This window comes from Periophthalmus magnuspinnatus, chromosome 16, assembly GCF_009829125.3.
Source record: "Periophthalmus magnuspinnatus isolate fPerMag1 chromosome 16, fPerMag1.2.pri, whole genome shotgun sequence".
NCBI lineage: Eukaryota > Metazoa > Chordata > Actinopteri > Gobiiformes > Gobiidae > Periophthalmus > Periophthalmus magnuspinnatus.
In genome coordinates, this window is record NC_047141.1 from 6,422,290 (window position 1) to 6,438,225 (window position 15,936).

A 15,936-nucleotide genomic window follows, 5' to 3' on the forward strand; every position below is an offset into this window, starting at 1 on the left:
AAGGCTAATCAGACACGTGTTACCTTGGAGATATATCCAGTATGCATGGAGCCAGACTACAGTTCTCCTCAGCGGTCAAACTGTTTACAGCAGCCTGCCCTTGGCCTGGTCCCTGAGGAGGGCCCGTAGCCGCAGGCCCCACACATGGCCAAAGAGCAGGGCTATAGAAGGGGGAGTACTGGGGCAGACAGACAGGGCAGAGGCTCGGGCCCCTGGGTACTGAGCTATATCTGCTGAGTCACAACCAACTCTACTCTTGACCTGAGCATAACACAGCCCAGCAACATCCATGAAGTCAGAATCCTAGGGTGGAGAGGAAGTGTGGAGTGACACTGACAAGGCGCTAACTTTGTAAAGTAAAATGTCTTTACTTCTTCTGCTTTGACAATAAACAACCAACAGCAACATAAAAAAACAACATCAACCACATCATCAAGGCACTGTACTGATTTATTCTGTGAGTTAGTCCATTTTAAACATTTTGCAGTGGTCCAAAGTTATTCCTTACTTTTTTAAGACATTCCTAGTATCCTAAATTTTCATGGAGTCATAGTAATGATAAGAACAACTGGCATGCTAACCACATTACTTCCTGGTTTGCGGAAGGTTAAAAAAATGTATAATAAGATGCAAACAGCACAGAGTGGTCTTATGTTTACCCTAAGAGCTGATTTAAAATACATCTGTTATGACTAATTTTACTTTATTTCATGAGGAATCACAGCCAAGATTAAGAGTGATGCTAAACATTTAGACCTTTAGAAACAGATGCCTTAAAATGTGCTGTCTCCTTTGAAAACCTCTCATATTTCATAACTGTATTCCCGGTACAGATGTATATGTATATATTATGTACTTTCAACAACCATGATCCCGATTGGCTCTTTCGTCGTCATTAAACACACATTTGGAATTCTAAATGTGGAACTCAGCTCCAAATTAGCTGCTATAACTGCTAGCTTCGATTGGTTTCAATTGGCTGGAGCTGAATAGTACGGCGCCCCTTAGGCAACTTCTAAATACAGTCTGTGCATGACGGTAATTCATTCACTTTTACTGCACTAGTGCAGACAAAGCAGTGCCTACAGTTAGCATCACACCCTCCAGGAACGTTGATGACATTAGCTGCAAAGTATCAATAAATGCAGTGGTTTGCATTGCACTGATACTTTGCAGCTGATGTCATCAACATTCCCAGAGAGTGTGATGCTAACTGTAGGCACTGCTTTGTCTGAAGCTGTTACTCAAGTTAGACTTTATTTGGGCTTCTTTTTGGTTTGTTTTAACACAATCTGACCAAAAAGAACTGATTTGGTTGGGACTACAACAGGTGAGCTGATTTGTGCTGTTGAACGACTCTTTCACACATAAAATTACCGTCACAAGCTAGCTAACATTGTTGTAGAATAAAATGTAGTAGCCCGAGAATTAAAGAGAACATGAGGCTGGATTTCTAACACAGAAGATCATTTACCTTCAGTACAGGACCCAGACATGAACCCTCAGGACATTATAATAGTGTTGGTTATGCTTTTGTTGTAGGGAGTATTATATCGCTGATGACACAGGCACAAGATAACAGGGACAAGGACTCTCACCTTTTATTGAAAATCAAATCCCTAAACAGGACCATGAACGCTCACATTGATCACAGACTCCTGAAAATGACTTGTTCAAATCCATTTTGTATTTTTCACTTGAGTTCTTAAAACGTGTTGAACATTCTGCCATGGATATACATGAAGAACCCCCCCAGCGTGATGTCACTGCAAAGTATCAATACAGAGGTCTTTGCAATTCTAAACACCCATAAAAGTACCGTAACAGTTACATCAGCAGTAAACCCACGCCACTTTGTTCAGACTGACTCACCCGTCGCCGTTGCGGACCAGGATGGCCCGGTACAGCTGGTGCTCTGGGTTGTCTGCGCCCGGGCCACAGGGCTGGAGGAAAGGGTGCAGCGCAGCCAGCACAAAGCCCTGCTGGTACAGCTCCTGCAGCTGAGCCGGCACCTCCCGCACAGAGGACAGGCGCAGAGTGGACGTCCCACCTGAGGAGAGCGAGGACACACAGGAGTTCAGGGGTCGCACGAACATGGACTCTGCATTGTGTTAAGACAGATGTGTGATTGCTGGGCCCCAGGTGACGTAATAATAGATCTGCAATAGGTTTTCAAGGCGTCATTTTTGTGTTAAAAAGAGACATTTTATCAGTTTAACCTTGACTAAGCTCTCTTGAGCTTTTGGAAAAGTACAAATTTTAGAGATGATGATGAAGCTCAGTCTCTGTTCTGCCATGTTTACCCTTTCTGTCTCATCTCGTACTTCTAGTTGCTTCACTTTTGTTTGGTATCTGGAAGTTTATCTCTCAGACAATCCATCTGTGTGAGTGCATACTTCAGTTGCCAAACAAAACAAACCAAGGCCTTCACTTCACTATTTCTTCTCGCTGATGAAATTCAAATATGTTTTTTTTACATGTCATGTTAACAATTATCTTACCATTTGTCTTTGCAGAAGAACTAACAGACAAGGTTAGCAGTTTTTATGCAGAATAAGACCCCATGGAGACACACAGGGACATTTCAGAACATGTTTGTACAGATCTGAACTACAGGGTTAGCAGTTTTATGCAGAATAAGACAGGAGATTGTGTTGTTATTGTACTTCAAAACTTGCAGCCTTCGCGTTTTGCTAATTGCATCCATTCGAATTGCGATTAATCCTGCAGCTCTAACAGGCAAAGACTCAAAAAGACAAAATACAGCACCACTGACTCTATTTTTCTGTGGAGCATAGGAGCCAGTATGACTCACAAGTGGATGTTTCTTGAGGGGAGAGACATCGTGACGTTGGTGAGTGTTATAAAGCTACTTACAAATGATGTCAAATGTTTATTGTCGCAATTTTTGCACTGGAAATCGTGCGCTCGGTATGACCTTACAAAACGTTTGGTGCGTGGTCGTTGTTTCCTATGTACGCTGCATCACTACTTTCACCTGTAATGAATCTGGACAGCTTCTATTTGCTAATGTAAACAAATATAAACATCAGTACTGAGAAAGTTTTTAGGAAACGTTCAGCTTTCCGATGTTAGATTCATGGCTATTTCTTTGCGTTAAAGTCAGTGAAAAGCCATATGCAAACCATTTGATAGAACCAAAATTGCGCAAACTGCCCCGATAACAATGTGTAATCTGCTCTGACTGCCCTGCGTGACATTAGCTAAAGGCAAAACCAGACAAAAGGAGTGCTGATTTAACTCATTTGCATTGTATTTCACTTTTTTTTTTTGCATACGAGCTTCTGGTAAACATCCTAATTGTGTATACAGTCTGTTTTGGTACATATGTAAACCCTGCAGGCATTCAGACAGACTGTAGCTCTACTGAACAGCTGCATGGCCTGGACAGCTCAGCTCTGTCAGTGCAACATCAGGCTGATAGTCTTATCCGCTTTACTATAAACTCTCACTAAACACAGCAATCAGTCAGAGGAGCACCCATCACCTGTCGTCACCTGTCATCACCCGAAATCATCTGTCTCCAAACTATTTTATTAGTCCCTCTATCCTAATTGCTAAGTACTAATTGTTTACACCCATACACTGTATAAAAAGTGAACTCCCTGCTTAGCAACGCTGTCAATCAGACCTGTATCTAATGTTAGCAGGGAAAGAAGGCACCTGATTTGTCTGTTATTAATGCTCATATCTTGATTTAGGTTCAAAATAGTGAAATAAAAACACCAGGATCATGTAGAGCGGGTTGATTCGAGCATTTTAAGACCAAAATGACGAGCCTGACAGCAGCAGTTACAGAGAGAGGGGCAACAGTTTTTCAATAGAAAGTGAACTGGAGCCATAGATGGACCCGGAAGCGCTCGTGCTCACTTCCTATATGGAACGCAGCAGCTAGCAGGTTAGCTATGTCCATTTATGTATACAGTCTATGGTCCCTACTTAGTATTATATGGTTCTATTAGATGTTAATGTCGAAATTGCATTATTATATTATTGTTGATGTTCGTGAAAACCTTCTGTGCAGTGATTTTGTAGATTTTCGGAGGGTTTATATGAGCAAAAACCCATTTCCTGCTTCCACTGTGCTCTATGAGTGATCAGAACTTTAAACCTCAAATGTCAGAACTCAAGCAGAGCCATTTAGTCTGGAAATCGAGCTAAAAACATTTCAATGAAAGCGCGGTGAAAAAGGCTACAGTGCCACAATAGTCAAAAATATACAGGGGAAAGTAGCAGTTGCATAGAACCTTTGATGCTACATTTATGATACCATTGAATTTTAAGACACATTTTTAATCCTGACATTTCTGTTAGCTTTTCTATAGCCCGTCTCCACCGCAGCAGCAGAACATCACGTCCTCCTCCTCTCCATCTCCTCCTTTTCTTCTTCACCACCACCAAAAGACACAGTATCTCTCTTACAAATGAGAAGCGTCGTGTTCCCGGAGCAGACAGCTGTGTTCTGTCAGTGGCCATCAGTGATCAGACACATGCTAATAGGGCCGTGCGGGAAGGGCCCCGGGGCCAGACTGTCTCACACTGATTCGATTAGGAAACGCGCACACACACACAACACACACATAGACACACACACTCAGGCTGGAGCAGAGACAAGAGAGCACTGCAAAATATACATCCGCAGGAGTTTAAATCACTGAATTTGACATTAATGGCGCTCTACCTGATTTTTACTGTCCTAAAAATGTGAAAAACTAGAACTACTTCATTTTAAACGGTTTGCAGTGGTCCAAACTTATTCCTCACTTACCTTATGCAGTCTGAGCATCCTAATTATTCACCGGGATGAGTTTATAAGCAACAACTAGCATGCTGACGCGCACTTCCTGATCATCGGATAATAAAACACTTTATAATTAGAAGCAGACGGTACACCGAGGACTCATTTTGACCTCAAGAGCTGCTTATACAATAGATCTGTACTGGGGCCAAATACATTTTGTTCAAATACATGGGAGAGCATGAGTCGATATTTGACTGGAATTTTCCACAGTGAGGCATTAAACATGTCTATTTAGGATATAATGAATTACAAGTGTTTTTATTGCAAAAATACATAGTAAAAACATGCATTCTTATTGTGGGCGATGTTGCCTCTCCACATACGTCAGTTTAATGCTTCATTGTGGAACTTTCCAGCCACTTTAAAAACACAGCAGGCTTTTGGAAAAGTGTTACTCGGTCTAGATGTATTTGGGTTTGATTCAAGCGGGAGTAAACACCTAAACTCCGCCTACAACCACATTTCAAATAGAGCTGCTAAACTGGGCAGAACCTGGACGACTAAAGGGGAGTGTGACGGGGGGAGGAGGAGTGGGGTCTAGAGGTATAAGGAACACTGTGATTGGCTTAACAGCTATCCACACTTCAAACTCCGCCCCTGCAGCCAAGTGTTTGTAATCAGAAACACCTGGCTGTGATCAGGGCAGTCTTTTGTGATGTCACCAACTACTTGAAAGGCTATTGAGGCTATTGAACACAGCACACATCTAAATGTAGGCGTTTATGACCAGAAAGCTGCAAATATTTACACTAAAATTACCAAAACAACAGGTAGGAACTGTAGCTAATGCTATTCAAAAACCATCTGCACAGTTTAGTTGCGAAAAAAGTGGATTAAGAAAGAAATATCCACCATCTGAGAGATCACTTGATGCTTATTGGTCAGACTGGGTACTGTTTCGACCCTGTATTGCCGTGGGAAAGGCCACAGAAGGCTGTAATTGAGCTGAGTGGAGAGGGGTTGTCCGGAGTCTGTGTGAGGAGAGGGTCAGGAGGAGGTCACCGTCTGGGCGGAGCATTTACAACTGCAGCGGAGACAAGCCACAAGCAGGCTCCCCGGGCACGCCTGGCACTACACAAACGCCCTGTTTAGTCGCATTTACACAGTGATTTACGAAGCACGTAGTGGTCAACAGAGCTTAGATTCTACCCGCTGGATACTGATCTTGTTGACAGTTGGTTATAGGCTGATAAAAAGTGCATATGACAGGTTAGTCTACCCCAAATTAAGTCAAATTCTGGTTTACAGTCGGCTGTCCAACTTCACGTTAAAGCCACAGAGCACTCATGTGAAGACAGTTAAGTGCAGATTTTAAGCAGCGAGAAGGAGGAGGCTGTTTTCTGAAGAAAGATAATACCTCTTTCTGGTGAGTAAAGGTATAATTTTCCTGCTGTATCCTCACATCTTTGTCTAATGAGAGATCAAGCTAATCAAATGCTAATCATGTATCTGTCTGCAGCTAACAATTAAGTATTTTAATTTCTCATCAACCTGGAAGCAGCCGAAAGCAACGCTCCGATTGGCAACATTAGGGAGGTCCACTCCAGTTTCAAGTGGCCAAAAATAAATGCACGTGGATATTAACAATGTTCTAAAGGATTTGACAAAGGGACAAAGGGACCTAGGACCTGACACTCAGCACCAGATCATCCGCGTATCCACTGTAGTACTGTAGTCTCATGTTTTGTATTTGTTACTTTTCTCTTAGTTGGACGTTTTTTACTCCTCATCAGATCCCGCTCCCTGGACCTGCTCAGCTCCTCTGCCTCCGACCCAGCTCTCCACACCCTCCGATTACTTTGTCTCTGACCCCAATGCCCACGATTCGACCAAGGACTACTGCAAACAACCCAGCTCTCAACTGTCTGATCCATCTACCTTCATTTGCACATTTCAATCAGTAAATAAACATTGTTAAACTGTTCCCTGAGTTCTGTATCTTTGGTCCCTCTGTCAGTCGTTAAGACAGCAGGAGGCACCCGGAACAGATGCCCAAGCCACCTCAGCGGGCTCCTCTCGAGCTCCTCCCCTCTGACTGAGCTCCTTACCTCAGACACAGACTGAACCACAGACCAGAATCATCAAATTGACAATGACTTCTCTTTGAGCTTGTAGTGTGCGGTCTCTTCTCTACAGTCTTTGTACTAACATTTAAACTCTTTATAGAGGGGGTATTATGCAAAATCAACCTTTTGGAGCTTTCTACCATGTTATAATATTGTTCCTTCATCAAAAACAGGTTTTAGATCCATGCAAGTTTGAGTATTTTAGCGATCTCTCCTGGGCCCTATTCAAACCCTCCCCGTGGTTAGCTGTAAGATTCTGCCCAATGCTTCACCTACGAACCTACGTCACCCAAGCTCCCACACGACAATTCTCCATAAAATATACAAAAACATGATACATAACAACACACAACAGCTTTACAAACCTGATGCGATGTGCAGTAGTTTCATTAATGAGGGGGAGTAACTTTTGACTTTTTACTTTTGAGCAAAATGTCCTCTCTTTAACAATTCTCCTAATGTCTATGGCCTGCGTTTCCTGTCTCGGGTAAGACTCTTAAATCTCGTAGAGTGTGGTGGGTTTACTGCAGCGTGTTTTTTTTTTTTAGTCCCTATAGATTGAAATGCTAAGGTTGTACATATAAATACATACACAACATGGCTATGAGTCTCCAAAACCCGCCAAAAATCAAGCGCTAACAGATTTGACTGCAGACAGGCCAAGTCGAGGTAATTATTTGATCAAACAAGCCAAAGTCGTCGTGTGAGGAGCATTGGGGTATATATATATGGAAGCCTGGACGTGCCAATAAGCAGTGAATCAGAGGAGCTGGCTGTGGGCCCCTCCAGTCTTATTGTGCAATTTCAGAACAAACTGAAGAAAGAGGAGATGATCGGCCGTCCCCCGGGGCCCATCACACACGCTAAAAATACTCTCCCCATGTCTGCGTCCCACCCGGGTCTATCCGCGGCAGCAGAGGGTTAGCGGAGTGTTAGCGACTGAAGGATTAGCGCAGGAAATAGGGCACTGCTGCAGTCTGCTTTCAACTTTACAAGAGCTTCATTCACTCTCGTTTAAGGGTTGTCAAAAGGAGAGAAAATCAGTATCTAGTATCGAAAGTAGATACTCATTTGAGCAAGTATCGATGTTTAGAAAAGTCACATTCACAGGACAGAAATTAACGTTTCCTGAATAGCTTTAAAATGATCATGAACTGTATCAAAACAAGTATAAAACCACATAGACTAGTGTACTCCCATGGACCACTATACTACTCGTTTCGTGGATCTTGTTTCACTAATCCTGTCCCGCTAAACTCACTTTTTAATTTCGTCACAGGCAAAAATGTGCTGTTTTTAAATCCATAAATCATCACCAGACATTTCCGCTGTTAAAATTGCGTTCATTACAACCGCACGTTTGTGTTAGCGTGTCTGGAAAGGTTGTTAGCCTTGGTTATTTTTTTGTTTTTTCAATCGTAATTCCCTCTGCTGCCGGTAGATGGCGTGCTATAGGGAGCCCACCTGTAGGAACATGGGTCGTCTGAAGATACCCGTTATTTTAAAGTGAGACTAAACACACAAACTCCGCCCACAACCACATTTCAAATAGAGCGGCTAAACTGGGCAGTGCCTGGAGGACTAAAGAGGAGAGTGAGCGAGTGAGGAGGGGCGGGGTCTGGAGGTATAAGGAACAGTGTGATTGGTCTAACAGGTACCCACACTTGAAACCTAGCCCCTGCAGCCAAGTGTTTGTAATCAGAAACACCTGGCGGTAATCAGTCCAATCCTCTGTTATGTCACATAGTACTTGAAATTGAAATTTAATTGAAAGAGGAGCACAAACTTAGATTTAGGCATTTTTGGCTCTGAAAGTTGTGAAAAGTGCTTATAAACTCATCATGGTGAATAATTAGGATGTTCTGAATGCATAAGATAAGTGAGGAGTAACTTTGGACACTGCAAACTGTTGAAAATGAAATAGTTTGCTTCGCATTTTTAAGATATTTTGTCCGATACATTCTGTTCTGCAGACTTGTGCCTTGGTCTGAGTGTGCACGTAGACACACATACATAATGAACACTGACAGTGGACGTGTAAAGAGGCTGAATATTGGGTCTTTTCCTTATTACTGTGTAATTGTGTTTGAAAGTTTAATATGGTGACAGCCCTAGTGTGAATGCACCGTACGGAACGACAGGGGTCAAGTGCACTTCCTGGATTACTATTTAATGATGTCACACGGTTTAACAGAGTGTTCTGAAATCTGGAGAGCAAAATAGCCTTAAAGGATATGTACGTAATATTTTTTATTTAAAATTTCACAAACATGACCAAACTGTGTCCCCTGATACGAGATAAACATGTTCAAATCAAATATACCAGCAATTCTAATGCTGATTTATTCTTAGTTACAAAAACATTGGACATGTTGGACAAAGTGTGTGTTTTGATTCTTGAGACGATTATCCAATCAGAAAACAGAATGAGCTTCACATGAGACTTTCATTTTGTGTTGCCAGTTTCAAAGCTGAAATCCAGTTGGTTTAAACCTAAAATGTCTCTCTGATCTGAATGGTCACTATCTAAATTGTCCATAAACTGAGAATAAAAAAAACGGTAAATTTATCCTCTATCTGCAGGTTAAGGCTCTGGACACACAGGTTCAGTTGTGATTGTAATAAAACACGTAAGATTGCAGTCTACAAACAGTTCCTTTGAAAGACAGAATTACTCAAAGTAAATATAAAAAAATAAATAAAAAAATGGAAAAACTGAACTGTTGAACTCTTCTCAGAATACACCATCCAGTGCTATTCATCAATAAACCAGCACCCTGCATCTGCCCTGGCCCTGTCTGCCCCTGCCACATAAGCACCCCGGGCCCCCGCCGAGACCACGCTTCCATCACCACGCGCTTAAAAATAAATGAGTAAATATGAAATTAATATTGGCCAGGCTGTGCAGCGCATTAACAGGAGCTGAAAATACACCGGCGTAATATTAACTATGGCCGGGCTCATTCAGGGCTGTGATTTGGCTCTTTCATTTTCTCGGCGGGAGCCATCAGGGCAGCTTGTTTCTGATGGTAACACAATTAGGCGTCGCGCAGGGGACATGAAGCTAGCTAGCGGAGATGTGAGGAGGACTTTCAGTGCCAGACCCGAGGGAAGTGCTATGACCGCAGTGGTGATGTGTAATAAATGTAATCAAGCCAAGACAAGATGTGGAACAGTAATAATATCAGTGATTACAACAGGAAATGTGTCTTTAAAATCCCCGAGGACATTTTTTTACATTTTCAAACCACGGCAGATGGAGGAAGTTAAAGAAGACATATTGTGCTTGGGTCTACTGTATAATCTATGACACCCGTGGATCATTATATTGTAAATTGGACATTTTAAATCGCAATATTCATCTAAAACTATGTAATAAAAGAAACGAGTCTGCTGTTTTCTGCGCTGGAAAACTGCAGTGCCCAATGGGAGCTGACATGGTCGTAAATGTCATCACAACAAAGAGCCGTGTAGCTGTCGGCGCCTCCTATGGATAACTGCAGATCACACTAGCGAGCAGAAGATTTTTTTTCCCGTTTAATCCTGCGTGTAAAAAGGAAGGAGATGTGGTAGAAATGTATGGGTTTTTTGCCTTAGCTAATGTTCTATTTAAGCTCACACGATTCTTTGTTTTACCTGAGCACCATTAAGCTTAACCTGTACAAATACTAACGCAAAGTGTCACGTCAGAAAACCAAAAGCCCACCCAAACTGACCTAAATGCAAACTGTACTTGGAGAAGTGTGTTTACCCCATTGCTTTGGACCCACTGCAGAAGAAACTCAGTCTGTGAGTAGTGGGACCGTTTATTTACCATGGGAAATGTAATAAACCAACTTAGACAGTCTTATTGTATGTACGGTGTGATTTTACAGATAATTTCCCCTACAAACGCCATGTACACATTGCAAAAAGTGAATCAAAGAGTGGTCCCTCGTTTATTGCAGGGGTTATCTTCTAAAAAATAACCCACAATAGGCGAAATGAGGCGAATCAGCTTTATTTTTTAGAGTTATTATATATGTTTTGCAGCTGTAAAACCCCTCACCACACACTTTATACACTTTTCTCAGACAGGCATTAACATTTTGTCACATTTCTCTCTTGTTTAAACACTCTCAAAGTTCAAACCTTCATACTAAACTATTAATTAATTAATAGTGACTATTTCCACATATTTCCCAGTTCCTCTGAGGTTACAATTCATAACCCGTTTGGACCCTACGTTGCAGTATTACAAACAGAAGCGCAGGGAGTTAAGCTACAAACACAGAGAGAACAAGCAAACTGCCAAAGCTTTACCTTAAACGGGAATAGAACCCTGAACCCTCTCACTGTAAGATGAGAACACTGACCCCAGCTGTGCCACATGCTCTCCAAAGTAAAAGTACATCTGCCCACCTCTGTCTGTGTCTGTGCTGATCAGATTAGCTCAGCTCACAGGGCCCCGGGGCCACTCATGTCCTAATGAGCTGCTAATAAGTGACCGCTAAACCCAGGGGCCCTCGGGGGTCCTGCACTTCCTCCATCACTCTTACCATAAAGGTGAAACAGGTGCCACCTCTGTCATTAACGTTTTGATCTGTTTTAGAAGCTCCTCAGTCAGCTGATCGAAGTGTTAGCTCCGGCAGTAGCAGCAACGTGTTTGGAAGACGCTATCTGGTGTATCCTCTTGCTAATTCCAGTGCCTAGACCAAGACTTGTACCGGAATGGAGCTCAACAGTCATCGCTCACCCCTTGGTTCCCGAAGTACATTTCCCATTCATTATTCCCATGGACGCTCCTTAAAAAATGTATATTAAAAGTCTGAAACCTCAGGGCTAATCATCTATGTGGACGCTAATGACTATAAGACCTATCAATCTGCGAGCACTTAATTGGTTAGCCTCCATCTTACCTTTAAATATGGGGTATTTTACTTCTATAGGGTATTAACTGCTAACACATGGTAAATCGTCACATTTTTATATAGCGCTTTCCTCCTTCTAGGCCCTCAAAGCGCTTTACATCAAGGAACCGCTCACCCATCCACGTACACATTCATATACCAGTGTACGCAGACAGTTGGGGCGAGGTGGGTTAAGTGCGTTTCCCAAGGACACAATGACATCATTGATCTGTGGGACCTTGAATTGTACCGCCAACCTGTGGGTCAACGTATCTGACCACTCAGCCAGTGATGTTTATGTCGAGAACTTTTATTGTTACGAAAATGCTAAACAGTGAACCCTTGTTTATCGGGGTGTGCTGTTCTAAAAATAAGCCACAATATTTGAAATCCGCTTTACTTTTAACAATTATTATATATATTTTAAGTCTGTAAAACCCCTCACCACACACTTTATACACTTTACTCAGACAGGCATTATCTCACATTTCTCTCTTGTTCAAACCTTCGTAGGCGTCTTTGTCGGTGTGGAACGTTTCATCGACATTGTGGGTTTTGTAGAGGTGAAAACTTGCAAACATACAGCACTTCAGAGTCACACTGCGATCCAACATTTATGTAAATTTGTCTGAACACATTCTGTACTGTACAGGAGACACGGCACGGAGGAGACTGATGGACAATGGTCTACATTCCAACAGCCAATCAGGAAGCAGGACACAACGCACGATCATACGCTGTAAAAAAAACATGCAAAATTGTACTAAAAAAATCCACGAAATAGCGAAGGTGAACCACGAAATAGAGAGGGACAACTGTATTCCCGGAAAACATCGTATTAACATGTTGTACAAGTTTCACTTTCGTGTTTGCCGCTCTGACTCTCCCCTCACTTCGCTCCCCGTGTTAAGCCACACCTCCTTCAGAGCGCTATCACATTACAACGAGCGTGCGTCCAGCTATTCGACGTCTATGGGAATAATGATTGGAAAAAAATGACTTTGGAACCAGAGGAAACTTCGAAGTGGGCGCGAACGTCGAGCTCCATCGGATCGGGACTTCTCTACTAACCTGTCATACGCAGGAAACCACAAAAAGATCTCAAAACACGCAATTCAAAATGTCTTTCGTTTCAATGGTTCACGTCGGTTTATGAAAGCTTTTACTGGACTCGTCAGACAAAAAAAAAAGAACTTGTGTTGTACCTGCGCGCGGCTGGTACACGCGGGATTTGAAAACGCTAAATGAAAGAGCCATGTTGATGAGAGGAAAGTAGCCATAATGTGCGCGCGGGTAAAAGCTTTATAAATAGGCTGAAAAGACGCGCTTGTAATCTCAGCAGAGGGGGACTCGCAGTGGGCTTCTCGTTGCCCTGGAGACACCCCCCTCCCCTTCCTCACACACACGGACACACACACACACGCGTTTTGGCTCGCTGATCAAGAGCCACACTCCAGACTGGCCCGGGGTGAGGGAGGGTTTTCTGTTTTACAAATGATTCTGTCCTAAAACCAAGCAGGTCAAATCCAAAGTCTCTATGTCTTAACTTGACCAATTTGTGTCCCCAGATACAAGGTAAACATGTCCATCCATCCATCCATTTTCTTCCGCTTATCCGGGGCCGGGTCGCGGGGGCAGCAGTCTAAGCAGGGACTCCCAGACTTCCCTCACCCCGGACACGTCCTCCAGCTCCTCCGGTGGGACCCCAAGGCGTTCCCAGGCCAGCCGAGAGACATAGTCCCTCCAGCGTGTCCTGGGTCTTCCCCGGGGCCTCCTCCCGGTGGGACATGCCCAGAACACCTCCCATGTGCAAATCAAATATAGTCGTCCCTCGTTTTTATCGCAGGGTTACATTCTAAAAATATCCCGAAATAGGCGAAATCTGCGAAGTATCAGCTTTATTTTTTACAATTATTCTATAGGTTTTTGTCTGTAAAACCCCTCACCACACACTTTATACACTTTTCTCACACAGGCATTAACATTTTCACACATTTCTCTCTCGTTTAAACACTCTCAAAGTTCAAACCTTCGTAGGCGCCTTTGTCGGTGCAGAACGTTTCATGGATATTGTGGGTTTTGTCGGGGAGAAAACAAATTGCAAACATACAGCACTTCAGAGTCACACTGCGATCCAACGTTTATGTAAATTTGTCTGAACACATTCTGTACTGTACAGGAGACACGGCACGGAGGAGACTGATGGACAATGGTCTACAGTCCCTCAGCCAATCAGGACGCAGAACACGATGCACCATCATACACTGTAAAAAAAAAAAAAAAAAGCACTAAAAATATCCACAAAACAGCGAGGCTGCGATATAGTGAGGGACAACTATATCGCTTTTACTGATAACAATTCTAATGCGGATTTATTCTTAATTACAAAACATGACGTCCAAGTTATGGTATAATTTAGCGATTATCCAGTCAGACAGCAGGATCTTTTTTGGTTTGCCAGTTCCAATGTCTAAACACAGTTTTATAATTTACATTTTGTTCATTATAAACCACAAAATTTATCAAAAATAGTAATAGGTCACCAGTGTATGCAGACGCCACGATTGAGGTGGGTTAAATGTTTTGGAGTGTCTTGGATCTGGAATGTGAGAGAGAAAAGTGAGATTTCTAAAACTTCTGTGAAAGTACAGAGACTTGACTAGAGCAGGATTACTCAAGAATGTTTCCTGAGTATTTCTAGTGTTTGATTCCAGTTTAAACCTAAAAGAAGTACTCATTTTGTTACTTAAGCAAAAGTACAGATAACGGAAAAAATAAATAAATAAATAACTTCAAGTAAAAGTATTAAAGTACCTGTTTAAAATGTACTTAAAGAGTAAAAAGTACAAGTATTTTGTGCAGACCTTGAGCTCTTATAAAGCTTCAAATGTAGTGTTTTTTACAAAGATTTGTGCTGAATTTTGTTCAACAGAAACAACTGAACAGATCTCCTTATTCTGGCTGTTTTTATTAGTTTATTTGCTATATTTTCTTTTGCTCAAATCACAAACGAGTTAAAAATAAACCCTCAGCTCTTTCTGCAAGTCTCAGTAATACAAAATACTTTTACTTTTCAGTCCTGTTCAAAACGTCCTGGAGTAGAAAGTACAAATACCTGCTCTCAGATGTAGTAAAAGTAAAAATTATCCAAAAAGAGTCTGAAAAACCCCATCTGCAGTCGCTATACAACTCCACAATCCAGGTTAATTTAACATATGTCTGACCCCTCGTGCGGTGCGTACGAGGGGTCAGAGGGGGCGCTGTGTTCAGATGGGTCCGTTATCCGAGCGTTCGGCGTAAAAACGTGTAAAACGCTCCAAACGTGTTGTGTGGGTGCGCGAGCCAACTGCCTCTCCATCTGCTCACACTTCAGGGAGAGCTCAGAATAACAGCCGAGTGTGAAGCCGCTGCACCGGGGAGAAGGTGCGTTGCTAAAGAGCACAAGACCCTGGAGCCTCACTGTGAGCAGTGTTTAAACAGACAGATGGCTTACGCGTCACTTCTATGATTTAAAGGGCCCATATTAAGCTATTTTCTGATCTATGTTATAACGTTTCCTCGTCACAAACAGACCTGGAGTTGTGTTTTGTTTCATTCACACAAGTTTAACACACAACCCCGACATAATTAGGCTGATTTATTGTGTTACTTGAAGAAAAATATTGGGAAAGTGCCAGAACTGAGATTTTTGGGGGTATTTGGTAGAGCGTAGGTGGGCGATTAGAATCCTGCTCTTGATATAAACATCGTTGGTTGAGCGGTCAGATCCACCGACCCACAGATGAACTGTACTGTTGCTGTGTCCTTGGGCAAGACACTTAACCCACCTCGCCCCCTGTGTCTGTATACACTGGTGTATGAATGTTAGTTTGAACAAAGCCTAATGCATTTTCAGCTGTGACGTTATGAGAATCCTATACTGCTCAATGATACTATGTTAGAACACGGAGTTAACACTTATATAATTACAATTGACATTACACATTATTTTTGATACAGAAAAAATCCATTTGAATTTTGATTAAATATTGGTCCAGCATCGTAAAGTCATATTCTACCATACAAATCACCTTGCCCTCACCTTAGTTTAAAAACAAACACGCTAAATATGTTAAGGTTTGAGCCTGAAGTTTAGCCTGAACTGTGTCTCGAAGTTTAT

General features: G+C 42.3%; 1 protein-coding gene across 1 annotated transcript in view; it reads right to left on the reverse strand.

Moving 5' to 3' along the window:
* LOC117384111 (raftlin) overlaps window positions 1-15,936 on the reverse strand; it is a 131,447-nt gene that overhangs the window by 52,068 nt on the left and 63,443 nt on the right. Inside the window, exon 3 of the mRNA XM_055228109.1 lies at window positions 1,873-2,050. Within this exon, the coding sequence (XP_055084084.1) occupies window positions 1,873-2,050 (178 nt within the window). The remainder of the gene's footprint in view (window positions 1-1,872; window positions 2,051-15,936) is intronic.